An 18,640-nucleotide genomic window follows, 5' to 3' on the forward strand; every position below is an offset into this window, starting at 1 on the left:
GTCAGAGGGGGTTCAGGGGAGGGGCTGATGGGTACTTGGTTTGCTGTGATGTAATGTAACATTTAAAGTGAGAGCACTGGTTAAGAAAAGCGCATTGTAGCAATAATTCTAGGCTGGACAGCCTGTTTGGAGCATCTGAATATTCAGAAAGGAAGTCCCGAAGATGCAGCTTTAACAGCACCAGTGCTGAGAAACGAAATACTGGAAATCCCAGGGCTTAAAAAAACTTTATATTTGTCTTTACGCTCTGCAAGCTGGGTTTGACTTCTTTGGCACTGGCAGCATAACATGTTATCAACACTACTTATAATGCATTATATTAACAATTCATAATGTATAATAAACATGGCTATAAAGTGTAATTCAGTGTAATTATTTTTTATAAATATTTATAACCATGTTTATAATGCCTTATGAATGCATTATAACATGTTATAAATGTGTTTATAGATGCTTACAAACGTGACATTCATAGAAAGTGTTACCATAATGTCTCTCTCCTGCACTAGGATTGGTTAATAACGTCTCTCCTCCTGCATTAGGATTGGTTAATAACGTCTCTCCTCCTGCACTAGGATTGGTTAATAATATCTCTCTCCTGCACTAGGATTGGTTAATAATGTCTGTTCCTGCTTTAGGATTGGTTAATAATGTCTCTCCTCCTGCATTAGGATTGGTTAATAACGTCTCTCCTCCTGCATTAGGATTGGTTAATAACGTCTCTCCTTCTGCATTAGGATTGGTTAATAACGTCTCTCCTCCTGCACTAGGATTGGTTAATAATGTCTGTTCCTGCTTTAGGATTAGTTAATAATGTCTCTCCTCCTGCATTAGGATTGGTTAATAACGTCTCTCCTCCTGCACTAGGATTGGTTAATAATGTCTGTTCCTGCTTTAGGATTGGTTGATAATGTCTCTCCTTCTGCATTAGGATTGGTTAATAATGTCTCTCCTCCTGCACTAGGATTGGTTAATAATATCTCTCTCCTGCATTAGGATTGGTTAATAATATCTCTCTCCTGCATTAGGATTGGTTAATAATATCTCTCTCCTGCATTAGGATTGGTTAATAATATCTGTTCCTGCTTTAGGATTGGTTGATAACGTCTCTCCTCCTGCATTAGGATTGGTTGATGACGTCTCTCCTCCTAGGATTGGCTAAAATAACTCTTCTTTTGCGCTCGTGTGTCCAGCCCCCTTGACTACCATTGGTTCAGTGTATTCATCCTCGTGCGCTCGAGCTGGCTAATAGTGTCTCTCCTCGTGCGCTGTGATTGGCTAGTAGGCTCGTCCAGTGCTGGCGCAGAAGGCGTGGCAAAAGGTGCAGGCATCTGCATCAGACGTCCTCACGGTCACGTAGTCCGGCATCCTCCGAGTCCTCTGAGCGCAGCAGGTCTCCAAACCCCTGACCAGTGAATCCTCCGCTCGAGCGCAGACATGCCGAAGCCCCTGACGGACCAGGAGAAGAGGAAGCAGATCTCGGTGCGCGGCCTCGCCGGGGTGGAAAACGTCGCCGACCTCAAGACCAATTTCAACCGTCACCTGCACTTCACCCTGGTGAAGGACCGCAATGTGTCCACGAAGCGCGACTACTACTTCGCCCTGGCGCACACTGTCCGCGACCACCTGGTGGGAAGATGGATCAGGACGCAGCAGCATTACTACGAGACAGACCCCAAAGTAGGAGCTCAGCTGCTGCACGAACGCGGCTAAAGGGGAGAGGGGGAGGGGGGAGGGGGCAGTGCAACAAGATGTCTAATGACATTACTGAGGCGCAGTGTTGTCGGCTAGTAGCAGCAAAAGCAGCGTTTTACAGTTTGGTAAAATAGCGTCACATCAAGCAGGAATGCCGAGGAATGCGCAACGACAGAGATGAAAACGCGATGTAGTGAAGCCTTTCTGAGGACCCTCGAAATAGCTCCGCTAGCCTGTTACATAAGCACAATGTCAGGAGGATGTCAGGGCTTGACATTCGTGCATTTTGCTGTAGAACGTTAGGCAGCGGTCTGATGGAGAGTTGAGTGCGCAGTGGAGCGTTTTGGTGTTGAATGCACCTCCAGTCAGGCCGCCGCTTTTGATGAAGCGCAGAGAAACTGCAGGCCTTATTTAGTGAGTGTGTTACGTAATTGTCCGACGGATTAATGTGTTGTCTGCGCTGCCTGAATGTGTGCAGTAATGGCAGCTCGCGCCAATATAAATAATGCCACTTTTTTGCGGTAGTCGGCCCTCACGTTTACTGTAGACATAAGTGGATTTAGAAAATGGCTTCTCCCAGAGGAAAGGAAAGCCTCTTAGAGCTGCATCTGTTTAGTCTTGTGTTGTAGCGTTGCCAATGTGTTTGGAGTGTGTTGCCACTCAGTATGAATGGCTGGCATCCTCACAGATGGTCTAACCTTTTTAGAGAGTTCACCAATGCAGCTATATATACACAGGCATAAATGTCAGGTCACACATACACACTTTTGTTCTTACATTCTAGTTCTTGCCCAGTGGAAACTCATTCACACCAGATGGAGGAGGAGAAAAAACACCTCTTTTTTTTTACTCCTCTTCTGTTTCTGGTAGCAGTATGTCAACATTTTAACGTAGCATTTCAAAATAATGAATTATTTTCTCAAAATAATGACTTTAGTGGCATATTTTAGAGTTACCAAGATGAATTTCTGAAAAAAAATGAGTACGTAAGTAGTTATCTCAAGTCATTATTTTGACATAATAAGTCTAGAGGTGGGCAATATGGCAATATCATATTATAATCATGATAAACAGTATGCCTTGCTGAGCATATTGTGGATATCATAAGTATATAAAGAACACTAAACAACTGCATGTCTCACTAAAAAGAGAGCATAATTGGTCCTGTTTAATTGTATTTAGTGCAGTGCAGTGTGTGAAATGTTTAATAATAATCATTGTATTCATAATTTTTGGATGACCATTTTTAAATGGCGCTTCTAGCACAAGACATATCATGTATGGTGAAAATGCCTTTCACTAATGCCTTTCACTAATCACTAATACTTATTGTAATTACTTATTACCTTTAAGTAATAGGTAACTACAATAAGTATTGGTGATATGCTGTTTTTTCCATATTGTCCACCCCAACGAAGTCATTATTTCAAGATGCTAAGTCATCTTGACATAGTAAGTAATTATTTTGCTAAAAAGTCACCTTTTTTGATATTATTTTGAGATAGCAAGTCAATATTTAGAGGAATGTAAGTTATTATTCTATGACACGGAGTCATTTTTTTCATCTACCGGTGACATAGACAGAAAAACAAAATAGGTGATCTTCTACCTGGCAGGAATGGGCTTCCATGCGTTCCTGTCTGTGACAGTCCATGAAAAACAATGTGAGTGATGCTGGTTAAGTGAGAATATAAGTGAGAATATAAAATGTGTAGTGATTGTCTTGTTTTGAGGGCTGAAAAGTGAACAGACCGGGTTGGCGAGGCTGTCACAGCTACACTTGACACTCACAGCTCTGCGTAGCAACGTGAACCTCCCTGTGTGTGCATCAAATTACTGTCTCAACATTTCGAGCTGCACTGAAACCAGGGCAGTGTGATTCAGAAGCTCTTGTCTATTTGAATACAGCGATAAGCCACTTCATTTGATGTCTTTTCCACTGCAGCAGACATGAGTATGATCACCAACTATGGTCATTTAACTCTCTGTCTCCCCCCTGTCTCTAGCGTGTGTACTACCTCTCTCTGGAGTTTTACATGGGCCGCACTCTGCAGAACACCATGGTGAATCTAGCTCTAGAGAATGCCTGTGATGAGGCCTTGTACCAGGTGAGGGATGCACCAGTTACTGACCCCGAAACTAAAATATCACAGTCAGTGTTTTTGCAACTGTTGCACTTACCTGACCTGACCCATTTGTCTCTGTTTACTGTAAGCCAAATCATAATTTGGTTGACAGTAATCATCTGTTTGATGTGAAACAGAATGGATAAAATCCATGTGCACCACATACTTAAAAGGAAATTCCACCTTTTCTGCATAATTAATATAAAAAAAAATCATTCAGCATAGTTTGGTGTGAAATGGTTTATTTTAGAGAAACCTACAGTCCTTTATTTCTTTACAGTGGTGGTGAAAGGAACCAGGGGTTGTGATATCTAAAACGAAAATATACCATTTTATTTCCTATCCAAAATATGGAATGGTAAATTCTATTTGATTGTGGTTTCTAAAGTCTGGTTCAGAGCATAGCATTTTGCATCAAACTGCTTATGAAATTCTGTTGAAAGTTTGAGGATGGAGTTCTCCTTTAAACCATCCCATTTACATAAATATAAAATGTACAGAGTCACCAATTTATTAGGTGTCTTTTATCAATGCTCAGTGGCTATTTTATAAGCATCTACCATGCAAGTGAACTTAGTAGTTGTGCAGTTACTCTAGCATATTTGTTAGTATGCATAATTAGTCCAACAATGGATGGTGACCACAATAAACCCACCACCGACCAGCTATTATTTGGGCGAGACTGTAGCTTTCTTTTTCAATGCACAATTTGATTAGGCCCTCCTTTAGGCCTTTACTGGTCAGATTTTGCCCACAGAAATGCTGTTGGCTGGATATTTTTGATTGCTAGACTATTCTTAACCCACCAATGACATTTAGGTGTGTAAAAACCCCAGCAACACTGCTGTACCTGATACACCCATACTATCACAATATTAATTATTAATTCACCACTCAAATAACATCTGGTCATTGGTGGTCCTGTGATAGTTTCTGTTTATTTGCCAAGTTTAACATAAAATATAAAACATAACAGTAAAAATGTGCCATAACTTTTGCACAGGCAGCAGTTTTTTTAAGTATGTTAAATTCAGCAGATAAAGAGTTATTGTATATTAAAATGTGCAGAAATGTTTTCTGGGTAGAGGATGTGTCCTATTATTTCCATTTTCATTTGACCATGGGCCATTGCCCAAACTTTTATATGATTGTACTTAATCAAACTGCTCAAATTCAATCTTTTCTCTGCAGCTGGGTTTGGATATGGAGGAGCTGCAGGACATTGAGGAGGATGCTGGACTGGGCAATGGGGGCCTGGGCCGTTTGGCAGGTCAGATTCGATTTTGTTCACATTTTATCATTAAACAGACTGTAAGAGTATTGGCTTTGGTGTTGGGTTGCCAGGTGTTTAGTTTAGTAACCCTCCTCCATCCTCAATTCTCTGCCCCTTAGCTTGCTTCCTTGACTCCATGGCATCCCTTGGCCTGGCAGCCTATGGCTATGGCATCCGGTATGAGTTTGGAATCTTCAATCAGAAAATTGTTAACGGCTGGCAGGTAAGTAACTGTTTGGTTGGTTGGGCACAGTAAAATAAAAATAAGGATATATTTTGTTTATAGCACACTTTTCTAATATCCAAGTTTAGAGAGCAGACAGGACTTCTAAGAATTAATAGCAATAAGTAGAACAACAAAACACAAGCAGGAGCACAAGTATCTATACACTTGAAACAATGCCGTGTATTATGCACAGCATAACCACTAAAGCAACAGAAGTCTGTAGTAATAAGACATGAGCAACGTTAAAAGAAAAAAAAATGAGAAAATTTAGTAAATAAAATAAAACACACTCCATTACACAAATGATAACACTCACTAAACAGTGGAAGCCTTAATAAGTAAAAGCAGTAAGCAGTAAAGCTGTCACTTATTTCCTGACTAAACGTGTTAGACCTCAGCAATACTGCAGGAATACGTTGCACTGACTGATTCACATTGTCTGACAGATTGAGGAGGCAGATGATTGGCTGCGCTATGGCAACCCATGGGAAAAGGCCCGCCCTGAGTACATGCGCCCTGTTCACTTCTATGGCCGAGTGGAGCACACTCCTGACGGAGTCAAATGGGTGGACACACAGGTAATAACAAAAATATATCAGTAAATCCTGCTCAAACCTGTTCCTGGAACAGTAATTTCTCAAAGGAATGTGCATTGAGACAACATGGGCTCATGATTGCAGGACATCCCATGAGCCAATCTGTCTGAATGCATCTAGCCTTTTTAGAGAGATTTGAAAAATAGCGTATGAATAAATAGGAATTCCATGTATTCTTTTTTTAGATCGATGTAATTAATTTCTTGTAAACAAAGTTATTACAGAGGGGACTGATGACTTTTAAAAAAAAACCTGCAATCAAAAACTCTACAGTGACAGTTAATCAGATTTTCACCTGCTATATTGCACTAGATCCAATTAAGCAGGACTAATTATACTCTCTTTGTGATGAAACACGCAGCTAATCAGAGTTGCTTAAGTACCGACTATATCCACTACATGCTCAGAAAAGCATGGTGTTTATCACAATAATAAAACTGATCACAATAACGGTAAAATATTCTCATATTGCCCGCATCTAGTCGGACAACATCTTTATAACCATTTCATGTGATAGCTTTCTGTGTGGTAGCGTTCAGAGGCAATTATGCAGACATTTTCTAAGTGAATAGTGGCATTCCCTTTTATGTTTTGGGTAGATGTAGTGGTTCAAGCTTCTTTCTGAATTTCATTCATATGAAATCCATTAAATTCACTCTCACAAGTTATAAGTGGAGATGTGGAGATCTAGTGTGTTGCAGAGTTTAGTTCCATTCTGATTTTAATACATTTGGTTCTAATATTCCAGTGATGCTAAATTCCTTGATTAGCTGTATTATGTTTTTTTGTACAATTTGTACAATTCTGTGAAAAGTATCCCCTATGAAAAGGCTGCGTTTTTCAACACATTTGCAAAAACTGATATTTTATCTGTATTTTTCATAGATACGAGTGATCTGATTTTTAAAAATTTTAATTAAAAAAATCATATAGACACATTTTGTGCTGTTTAAATGAACAGAACAACAAAAAGTACACTCGTTTATCACTCTATAAAACCATATGCAGCACGACAGGTTATCATTACTATCAGTACATTGGGGTGCACTGTCATCAGAACGGTACAAAATGGTAAATGGAATCCCCATGTTTTCATCAGTTCATCAGTTATTGCTCTCTAATCAGAATGTCATGTGTAAAACTCACTAATGGTAAAGCGTTGATAAAGTGGTAGAGATATTCTGCCAGTTTTAGCTTTGAGACAATGTTATTACCAGTTGTAATGTGAAAGAAGCTGTTTGTAAATCCTGTCCTGTTTGTTTGAACAGGTGGTGTTAGCTTTGCCGTATGACACCCCGGTGCCTGGATACAGGAACAACATTGTGAACACCATGAGACTGTGGTCTGCCAAGGCACCCTGTGAATTCAACCTCAAGGACTGTGAGTTCTTCATCATAAATACTTCAAAAGTTAATTAATAGGGATAGTTGTTAGTATGTGTCAAATATTGTCATTTTAGTTATTTCTAAAGATGCTAGATGCTCACCCCTAAAATTTGTATGTTTTGATGAGATTGTCATGAAAGATTCTGAGAAAAATCTAAAAAGATTTTTTTTCCAACAAAGTAACACATGCTGTATTTAACAGTTAATGTCGGAGGCTACATTCAGGCTGTTTTGGATCGAAACCTGGCTGAGAATATTTCCCGCGTGCTCTACCCCAATGACAATGTGAGTACTGCTTCATACCAGATCAATAGTAAATAAGTTTAAACGATCAGTAGCACATAGCCTTTGGCGCTTGAATATGGGCCAGTGCTGCCTGTACAGCTGCTGACTGTGTTTTTGTGTGTTTGTATTTGGCAGTTCTTTGAGGGGAAAGAGCTGCGTCTGAAGCAGGAGTACTTTGTGGTGGCTGCTACTCTTCAAGACATCATCCGTCGTTTCAAAGCTTCTAAGTTTGGCTCCACAGAGGTGGTGCGCATGGACCTGACCAAATTACCTGACAAGGTGAGACCGCACTGGAGCATACTCTAAGTCTATGGGGCTGTTCAGCCCATGCACTCTAATTAGGGGAGTATCAAGCTCTAGAAACCCAGCAGATATGTATGTATACTTTCAACATGCTAGGAATTGTAGCATCTCATGAAGGACACCTGCAGATCCAGGACCCTGTTACAAGTGATTGTGGAGCTTAGAACTGAGTAGGAGTTCCATAGAAATGTGCACTGCTCAGCAGACGTCTGACTAATTATAAGGGGTTACAGTTTACTTCTGTATAGTAAACCTAATAATCCAATTCAGTCAATTCCTTGCTTCTGTAAGAGACTGAGTGCTGTTGTTCTGGCTTTATCCAGGTGGCTATCCAGCTGAATGACACACACCCAGCTCTTGCAATTCCTGAGCTGATGAGGATCCTGGTGGATGAGGAGAAGCTCACCTGGGAGTCGGTGAGCTGTAGAATGTGGACATGTTCTTGTTCTATCAGTACTTTGTTGTCATTGCGAATTTTCATTGCATCGTTTTAATGTTATACAGTAAAAATACTCTTTTTGACACTTTAAAACAGTGTTATATTTTTCAGTCTTTGCATCGTGATTGTGATACTGGTGGGTATGTTATGAGTTCAGCAGTATCACATGTTAATTGTCGATGTAGGAACAGGAACAATACCTTGTATCTCCAAAGTGGTATCCTTAAATGAGCAGGAAAAACATTCTCAGTTTGTGATTGAAGTTAATGTAACAAGAGTTTCTTCACAGTTATTTTCAACTATTTCTGTTGGTCTGTTCATTGTAAATTTTTAATGAGTTTTCAAATGTAAAAAAAAATGAAGATATTATAATAATGGAGATATATAATAATAGCTTTTTATAACCTTGTTAAGATGTTAGCATTCATCAGCAATCGAGCCTTTTAGTTGTTAATTATATAGGCAAAACCTGCTCTTCCTATCAAGGAAGGCATCTGGTAAACATTAAACTTAGTATTTTTCTAGGGGTGCCAATCTGATATGATAGCAGAATCATATCAGTATCTATATTGCTTTGCATTGATTTTATAATTGCATAATAAAAATATATTTGCATCAGACAGTTTAACACATTCGACTAATATTTCAGACTGATGTTTGATGACATGGGCTATTTACTGTATTCTGGAAAAGCAGAACGTTTAGGCAGTGCTGAGCTTCTGGGCTAAAATATCTGCATTTAATTCATTTAACTGTGTTTATAACCCTACAGAAATAAATGTTCTATTTCTCTGTAATGCTAATCAAGGTAAACGTAGTGCCAGTCTACTTTTTTTTTAATGTTTATGCATTGACATCGGTATCAGCAGATATGCACATGAGCAATATTGGATATCGGCATTGCTCCACAATTCCCATATCTCTTATTGTTTCATTCTTAACTGAAAAGTAACAGAGAAAACATTCAAATTTCAAAGGAGAGAAATGTGCACCCAAACTTTGGATGGACAGGGTATGTTTCATTTTATAAGATTTGTTGCTGCCATTATTCATTCCCCTTCTTCTCTTCTTTCTCTCCCCTGCAGGCATGGGACATCACAGTTCGTACCTGTGCCTACACTAATCACACTGTGCTGCCAGAGGCTCTGGAGCGCTGGCCTGTCGACCTGTTCCAGAACCTCCTGCCCCGCCACCTGCAGATCATCTACGAGATCAACCGCCGCCACCTGGAGGTCAGGAGAAATATGATCTTAGCTATAAATGACTTCCACAGTCACCTTCCCTGCCCTGAGATTTATCAGTACAAAAGGAGCACATGTTGCCTTTGTTCATTATTGGACTTGTAATTAAAATATACTAGTAGGAAAGTGAGATATAATATCATAGTATGTAAGCTATCAATCTATCCTTGTCATCCAGCTTGTTAATTATGTCTCTTTTTCTGTCTGTGACCGTCATTGTTCTCTCTATCAGCGTATCTCCTCTCTGTACCCGGACGATCATGACCGTTTGAGGCGCATGTCTCTGATTGAGGAAGGAGGACAAAAGAAGATCAATATGGCTCACCTCTGCATCGTTGGCTCTCATGCTGTGAACGGAGTGGCTCGCATCCACTCTGACATCATCAAAAACACAGTGTAAGAGCCAATCAGAGCTTTAGCAGCTAGACATGACTTGTAAGCATGCTGAGGAGCATTTCTGGGGGAAACAGTTTATTTGGGAGCTGTATAGCAGGTGTGACGGCCTACCTGATCACCACTGTTTATATAGCATAAGCTGAAATCTGCAAATGCCCACAGGAGGTAATTAAAATATGAATGGAACACCTTGAAACATAGGTTCATAAACAGAAATACAGTTAATATATCAGTTATTGTGTTTTAGCCCTGGTCCTCAAACATTTCTAAAATGAAGTGTATTGTGTCTAGTTTTAAGGACTTTTATGACGTGGACCCACAGAAGTTCCAAAATAAGACCAATGGCATCACTCCCCGCCGCTGGCTGGTCATGTGCAACCCTGGCCTGGCTGAGGTCATTGCTGAGGTGAGGGACATTCAGTTACCCACTTCAAAACAACCATATCGCATACTAAGGCTTAATTTTCAATAATATTATGGAAAACAATACAAACTGGCTAAGTTATTGTTATTTAATAGAAATGTGTAATAAAATGCTGATTTGGCCATTTTAGAGGTTAAACATGTTATAATGGATTTGTGAGGTTGGGGTGCAGTAAAGAGGATTCATATCATTGATGAGAAAACAGTGCCCTGTTTTGGATAGGGAAACACTCAACATAAATTGTTATGGCCAACTCCAATTCAGATTTCTTTGCAGCCAAATTCGATGGTGTATTTTTTTGGCTGATTTTTGTTACACTTTTTTTTTGGACACATGAAGTACACCAGCACACCAGTACTTCCTATTAGCCAAAGTCACAATATAAATGATATTATTTTTTTCTTTAGGGAGTCAAGTTTGTGATTGTAAAATTAGCTGCATCTTTAAATAATATGAATCAAAAAAGTGCTACATTGAAAGTAAGAGGCAAGGGTATTTACTGATGTATAACTGGTTATGAGTCAGCATAATTATGATTTAACATTTTGGCATACGAGTAGCAGAAGCATTCAGATGTACTTCACATTAACTGGCTTACATTATTTACAATTTCTCATTGCAACACGTATCACCCAGAAGCAAAACAATAAATTGATTGGTGATTGGAGCCAAAATCTGCTGTCTAGATTTTTGTCCATTCCAATCGTGCATTCTTAATTTGCGGTTTTAGCTGTTGTGCTTTGTTGCTTTTTAAATGCATTAGAGGATTGGTGAGGACTATATCCGTGATTTGGGTCAGCTGAAGAAACTCCTGAAGTTTGTGGATGATGATGCCTTCATCAGAGATGTTGCCAAGATCAAACAGGTAAGAAGATGACTGATCTATCACTGATCAATTAATCACTAATACAGGCTGCCACATTTTGCTTACATCAAGAGTTATGTCAGTATGCATGTGAAGGTTAATCTGTTTCTATTCTATAGACACATACACTTTCTTCTTCATATGCAGTCAAAACTACATTGATAAGATCATATTAAAGTTACTTAATTATGCTTTATTTTATGGCATCTGGGAAAAAGAATTGCACCAAGAGACTGTAAAGTTTGACTAGATTTCCCTGAATAATTGTTTCATATTGTAGATATAATGCATTGGTGTCTTGTTTCCTAATAAATATAAACCAATGTTATTGTAATGACAAAATTAATTTTTTGCTCAGTCCCTATTCCTATTTTTTCAGACCACTTCAGTCTGATTTTGTATAGTGCATTCTTGCTGCGCTATCCTTACATTTATAATGCTTCATATTTTACTGTACAAATTTGTTTGCATTTTCCTATTTACAGGAGAATAAGATGAAATTTGCAGTGCACTTGGAAGAGCATTATAAGGTCAAAATCAACCCCAACTCCATGTTTGACATTCAAGTGAAGAGGATCCACGAGTACAAGAGGCAGCTACTGAACTGCCTGCACATCATCACCTTCTACAACCGTAATTACCGTCTCATAAAGCTGTTATAAGCAGCCTCTGTACCTGTAATTACATTATCAAATGCATAAGACACTTTATGTCTACGTATTGTGTCCTGTCCAGCTATGATTTAAGACTGACCTCAAGAAATATGATTGTACCATCCAAAAAATTATGGCACATTCCAAACTTGTCTGTTCATCTTTAACATCATTTTCACTGATTCAAATAGACAGCAATGTGTATTACTCCAAAATGTCCCATTTTAAAAAGATATAGAGGCATACGTAGAGACAGTTAGAACTATTGTATAAGTTAGTACTTTTATTGTGTTGCTGTTTTTACCAGATATGTGGCCAAATATTGTTAACATAAGCTGTTTTCATATTTTTGCTTTTTAATCTGTTTTTTTTAAGTGCTTTATTTTTCATTGCAAATTTTAACCCAATCAATGAAAATCTTTTTCTAAGTTAGGAAAATGAATGCAGACTGCATAATAGAGTATATTGCTCATGTTATTTAGCTCATACTGGTGAAATAGCACCACAAATGTGTATCTTGAATAACAGGAGTGATTTGTCAACATAGATTAGAATTACTATGTAGGACCACACTTGTCCTTTGTCAATTTCCAGTGATACATTTGAGGGTAAACTTATTCTGTATTGTCTTCTGGTGTACATATATTACCATTTAAAAGAGAAATTAAGAAACAAACCAGCCCTCAATGTCCTCCTGACACTTGTATCTCTCTCCTCAGGCATCAAGAAGGAGCCAAACAAATCCTGGACACCCAGGACAATCATGATTGGAGGAAAGGTGAGGGTGATCACATTTCTCTTACAACCCACTTTGTTTCTGTCATTTTCATAATTGGCCATTTTACACTGATCTGATTTTTGCTATTTTTCTCAGAAGATTAACAGACATTTTCCTATTTCCTGATCGTGTTCTTCTGAAATCTGCTGTGTTACTCAGTCGCTGAGTCTTTCCCCAGGCTGCCCCAGGATACCACATGGCTAAGAGTATCATCAGACTCATCACAGCTATTGGAGAGGTGGTGAACAATGACCCAGTGGTGGGGGACCGCCTTAAGGTCATCTTCCTGGAGAACTACAGGGTTACACTGGCTGAGAAAGGTATGGAACTTTATCATCATCTGATATGTTAAGAATTCTGTCTTAGCATTTGAGTGTCACACAAGTTTATTATATTACTCTAGAGGATCCCTTTTTATCTTCTCTTATAAAACGGATACTTGGAGTTTTAAAATCTGATTGGCTGAACCACATCGGTAACTCTACATACACACGTGACTGCACACAACTGAATTCTGAATTCACTGAAGAGACCAAAATCATAGGAAGAAAAATGCAAACTTTTGGTTCCTTTTAAAAATCTTTCAATGGATAGTTCTTTAGTTTTTTCTGTGACACGAGTGTGAACAATTCTTTACAAGGTTCTTGATGCTCACAAATTGCTTTTTCAAGCATAACTCTTTAGGGAACCAAAAGTGGTTCTTTTGTGGCATCAGTCAATAAATTGTTTTGTGGTTTTAAGAGTGTCCCATTAATAGAAATTTACTAATATCAAAGATCACCTTAATCAGTAAGACATTATTTATGTTCATGGAATCATCTTTAATCTGTATGATGCTTGGCAACCTTAGCTTAGTGTTAAAGGACTATACAGTTTATTGCTCTCATTAAATTGTTTGTCTTTAGAATTTTTTGCATTAGAATCTTTAAAATGTTAACTTTTCAGCAAAATGAAATAAATCAGAACTTTTATTGGAAATTAACAAAGCAAGACTCCATGTAATTTTGGATCATTTCTGTTGGTCCATTCATCATAAAGTTTTTGCACAATGTAAAGGACAGTTTGATGTTTCAGTCAATGTAAAAAAATGTAATTAATAAACAGAAAAATTGAAATACGAGGTTTTGTTCCGACAGCTATAATATTAATAAACGTTGGTATATTTGCTCAAATTTAATTTTGTTAATAGCTGTCATTAGAGTGTGTATAAATAAAATATTAAATAATATAAACTTATGTGCTCAAATAAAATAATCAACTGTCCAAACAACATCTCCAATGTTTTTAGTGCTGATATAGAGATGTTAGCCTTCATCTGTTTAATACTTAAACTTTATTTCTGCACATTAGAACATGTTGCACAGAATATATTGAATATATAACATATAAGCATTTTTGGCCAAACAATCAAAGGGGTTTTTTTGGGGGGGGGGGCTTCAGTGTGTCAGATTAAAAAAAAATAATAAGATGGTGAAGGTCCTGAAGAATAGAGTAAGGAGAAAATGTAAACATGGGGAAAATCTGTTATAAGTGGGTGATGTGCTGTCAGAAACTGAATGTGAAATTTGAACCCAAATCTGACCTGAGCTCGACAAGTACTTAAGAAATGATGTCCGGTTCCAACTGAAGCCAGCATGAGCAGTCAGGTCCCGTCGAGTTTGGACAAATATTTCAAGCTCCAGTTTCGCTTCACTTCACGTCGTGCCCAACAACACCCCCTAACCGCATGGCCTTAAGTGGCATATTACGTTATTTTTATGTACTGTAAGTTATAACATCTTTTGATTTGTGTTAGTTTTTTTAGGAACATTAATCTATTGCTTTATTTCTATCTCTCTCTCCTATGTGTAGCCATCCCTGCAGCTGACCTTTCTGAGCAGATCTCCACAGCGGGGACAGAAGCTTCTGGAACAGGAAACATGAAGTTTATGCTGAACGGCGCACTGACAATCGGCACCATGGACGGGGCCAATGTGGAGATGGCAGAAGAGGCCGGAGAGGAGAACCTCTTTATCTTTGGCATGAGGGTGGATGATGTGGAGGCACTAGATAAGAAAGGGTAAAAGAAAAAGCAGAGGAAAGACTCAGTTGAGCTGTATGAACCTAGCTACAAGATGCACTAGAGGCTATATTGATGTAGCTGAATATGTACTTACATTTAGCGCCTATTATTACAGCAAACACGTTTTTATCGGCTTTCAGAGTTGTTTCAAATGCAGTTTTATATTGTTCTTTATCTTTATCTACCCCTCATCAGCTATGATGCTGTTGAATACTACAATCGTATCCCAGAGCTGAAGCAGGCCATGGATCAAATTTCCGGAGGATTCTTCAGCCCCAGCCAGCCAGACCTCTTCAAGGACATTGTCAACATGCTAATGCATCATGACAGGTCAGAACCACTCCCCTCGGGCTGGAAGCCATATTAATTATGAATGGCTCCTCTGTTGCATGTGAAGCTTCTTAGAGTAAGAATGCTTCTTCTGTACAAACTTTGTCAAAATAACTAAAAACAAAAAGAAGTCCTAGAATGCCACAGTATCTTTTATTCTTCTAGTTTCTTTGTCATTCATCTTGTCTTTCATCTGTTCTCTTCACTAATCTCATTGTCTATCCACTGATCTCATTTTCCAACATGGCATGAGGAAACTCATTCTTGGTCTGTAACTGCACTGCATTGCCTTTTGTGATTCTCTTTTGCAGGTTCAAAGTGTTTGCTGACTATGAAGATTACATCAAATGCCAGGAGAAAGTTAGTGCTTTGTACAAGGTTAGTGTACAGGAGTTATCCTTACACAACTCATCTCTCCCAAACAAGTTCACTGCAGTTTAACTCTCTGGGGTTTAGAGTTATGCTTTACTTCAAGCTGCATGATGTAAGACTGCTTGTTAATATTGAAAGGAGTAGCATTACTGGGTCAGGAGGAAAAAAGCACACTAAAATATGTTGTCTGTGCACTGCTGTGAATGAACTTTATATTGATGAAGATTTAACAATAGTACATAATAGTACATGCTCAGATGACATGTACCAAGTTTTGACCAAGTTCTCTTTGAATACTCCTTTAACATGCTTGCAATCATCAGATTCACCCCGCAACAACCAACAATACAAAAAGTTCTTCTATACATTACGTGAAATTACACATTTCCACCAGAGAGGTCGCCAAATCACCCAAACTTATGTAGTGTAGGTTTAAGTTTTATCTTTGTGGTACCATTCAGTATTAAACTGAAATCAATATGTTTTTTTTTCAGAGAACAACTGAAAACTTGTTTGCGCAGTTAAGTTTGAGTTTGCACAAAAGGTTGGGGTGGGGTAGAGTTTGAGGATGGGGCTGAGGTTGAGGTTTGGGTAGAGTTTTAGGTAGGGGTTGACGTTGAGTTTGGAGTAGATTTTGTGCTAGGAATTGAAGGTGAGGTAGAGAAAGAGATGGGGTAGGGGCAGAGTTTGGGGTAGGAGTAGAGTTTGGGGTAGTGGTTGAGGAAGGGATTGGGGTAGGGATTGGGCTTGAGGTAGGGGCTGAGGTTGGGATTGGGCTTGAGGTAGGGGCTGAAGTTGGTATAGGGGTTGAGGTTGAGGTTGGGGTCAGTGTGGATGACACACTCAAAGAGGATTGAATATAAATTGTGATTTAATTAATCTGTTTTAAACCCGACTTAATTATTTATGTTGTTATACAAACAGAACCCTAAAGAATGGACCAAGAAGGTGATCCACAATATTGCTGGATGTGGCAAGTTTTCCAGTGACCGTACCATCTCCCAGTATGCCCGTGAAATTTGGGGTGTGGAGCCCAGTTTGGAGAAGATTGCCGCCCCAGACGACCCTCGCTAGGCATCTAGCCAGCATGCAGGAGCTCCATATGCTATGGATCCATTCTCGCATCCGGTTCATTTCTCCATTGTGAAGATATGTCTGCCATTTGTGGTTCTGTCATTGTTCGGTTATGTAAGAATTGTCCTGTGGGACAGCAGAGGTACCTCATGCCACTTGGTTCACTGGTTTCACTCGCAAAAAAAATGAAATGTTCTGCTCTCTGTGTGGTGTCTTTAAATGTGTGTGTGTGAGAATGGCGCTTTTTAGTCATGCTGACTGGTACGACCAAACCAGATGAACCAAAACCCTGCTTTACCAGCAATATTACCCATCTGCCCAAGCATAGATAGAAAGCTAATTGTTTAGTGCAATATGTTATGCTGTAATAGTACTATGTCTTCCTGTCATGAACAAAAGAACAGAAAGAAGGCCAGTTATGATGAATAACATACACAAATTCGAGCACTGTGACATTACGGAGGTTTGCCACTGAGGGTTAACTCTATCAGCGTTTCATATCCATCCACAAGGATGACTGTTATGGGCATGGACTCACTTTGTTGTGCAGTGTTTCTGCTCAAGATTTGGTATTTACAGGCTTTTCTTGAACGTATCACACAAACTGACATATTTTCTGGTTTAAACACAGTTGTTTTACACGAGTATTGATATGACAAACAGTAATAGTCCTGGAGTTTTTTTATCGGTGTCTGTCCTGTCCTCCTACTGCCTTCTCCCCTACACTTCCTCTACGTAACACACATACAAAAACTGCCTTATTGTGTGTATGTGCGTGGAAGCATGCATATGTATGTGTGTTGTTATCCGTATGCAAATGTGAGAGAGCTTGTTATTTTCATCTACAACTTCCTCTCATCCTTCCTGGTTCTCAGCCTACACTTTGGAAAGTGAGTCACTTTAATGATGTTAAACCTTTGGCCCAGATCACGCACATACCCAGTATATGGCCTATTAATCTGCTTTTGTCCATAGACTACTGCACTCGCACTCGAGTTATAGAGTAAGATAGAATATTATAGAATATATTAACGACTACTGCAGAAGTTGTTTAAAGCTGTGTAGCAAATTGTTTCCGCTGGAGAGCTGTGGTATAATACACTGTGTCAGTAGCTGATGAGTCATGACTGACCAAGAGAACACTGTAGTTAAACTATATTAAGAACAGATTAGTGAAGAGAAAGGAATAAGTTATAATATATATACGGTTGTAGCCATGTCCCTCTGTAATCCATTCTTTGAATGTTCTTCTGTGTTTGTGGTTGCTGACAGGTCCCACAACACAGTCCAACTGCTATCATTGGAAACAAATAAAAAATAAAGATGATATAACCATATTACACAAACCTACTGCCTCTCTATTATTATTTATAGTACAGAAATTATAAATTAACGTAATCTAAACAAGTTAACGGCCTTGTTAGAATATACCAATCTATGGGAACTCCACAGATTATTTAATCAATAGAACGTCTTAAATGTGTCCATTTTCTGTTTGTGCTAAAGTAAGAAGTAAAAACGTTCAAATGACTTGAGCGTCTCCTTCAGCCGTCAAAGTCGTTGCTTAGCAACGGCGTCTCAGCGGAGTGATACAGTGTTTGTGAAAAAAACGTGATGTTATGGTGAAATAACAGCATGGTTAGAACACTTCTCAGCCAATCAGCTTGCGTGTCCGGAACTAACTGTTGTATAATGAAAAGTTAAGCATGACTCAGACAAAGTCTTTGAGAGTGTTTTGACGTGAAATACACCACTGTACAGAAACTTCCAGACTCAGAAATGTTCACAGTGGTGGTGCATAAAAGCTACCTCAGAAAATTATTACACAAAAGGTTTACAAATATATTGCCTGATGCTTAAGACGTTTTAACAACTGTTTTGTGATAAGATTTTGGCCTTTTAAAGTATATTTATGATGGACTGGTACATACAGGATGCCTAAGGGCAAAACAGCCCTAAAGAAAACGTACCATTAGCACTATTTTACCATTATCAGCATTACATACAAAGACTCACGTTTAGGTCCACAGGTCTTTTTTGATTGAAATAAAATTGATATTGCGACCCTTGGTTCCTATGACCACTACTGTAAAGTGAATTAGCAAATGTGAGAGAAC

General features: G+C 38.7%; 1 protein-coding gene across 2 annotated transcripts; it reads left to right on the top strand.

Annotated features, from left to right (window-relative positions):
• Window positions 1-1,332: 1,332 nt before the first annotated feature.
• Window positions 1,333-17,869, top strand: pygmb (phosphorylase, glycogen, muscle b). 2 transcript variants are annotated; one of them, XM_036596510.1, is made up of 20 exons: window positions 1,333-1,680; window positions 3,702-3,803; window positions 5,013-5,091; window positions 5,214-5,317; window positions 5,767-5,898; window positions 7,185-7,296; window positions 7,504-7,586; window positions 7,722-7,865; window positions 8,213-8,305; window positions 9,414-9,560; window positions 9,802-9,965; window positions 10,257-10,371; window positions 11,153-11,254; window positions 11,740-11,887; window positions 12,627-12,685; window positions 12,864-13,005; window positions 14,537-14,744; window positions 14,943-15,077; window positions 15,389-15,455; window positions 16,374-17,869. In XM_036596510.1, the coding sequence occupies exons 1-20, from the start codon at window positions 1,438-1,440 to the stop codon at window positions 16,521-16,523; spliced, it is 2,529 nt and encodes an 842-aa protein (XP_036452403.1). In that variant the 5' UTR covers window positions 1,333-1,437; the 3' UTR covers window positions 16,524-17,869. The 2 variants fall into 2 exon arrangements, with proteins under 2 accessions (XP_036452403.1, XP_036452404.1); XM_036596511.1 differs by lacking the exon at window positions 1,333-1,680 and having other exon boundaries at window positions 3,709-3,799; window positions 5,010-5,091.
• Window positions 17,870-18,640: the final 771 nt, after the last annotated feature.

This window comes from Colossoma macropomum, unplaced genomic scaffold, assembly GCF_904425465.1.
Source record: "Colossoma macropomum unplaced genomic scaffold, Colossoma_macropomum, whole genome shotgun sequence".
In the NCBI taxonomy this organism is placed as follows: Eukaryota; Metazoa; Chordata; class Actinopteri; order Characiformes; family Serrasalmidae; genus Colossoma; species Colossoma macropomum.

Bases quoted from the DNA above. Each gene is read 5' to 3' on its own strand.
- pygmb (XM_036596510.1), top strand. From the start codon at position 1,438: ATGCCGAAGCCCCTGACGGACCAGGAGAAGAGGAAGCAGATCTCGGTG. The intron at 7,866-8,212 runs GTGAGACCGCAC...GGCTTTATCCAG, and splicing joins TGACCAAATTACCTGACAAG to GTGGCTATCCAGCTGAATGA. The intron at 9,561-9,801 runs GTCAGGAGAAAT...TCTCTCTATCAG, and splicing joins TCAACCGCCGCCACCTGGAG to CGTATCTCCTCTCTGTACCC.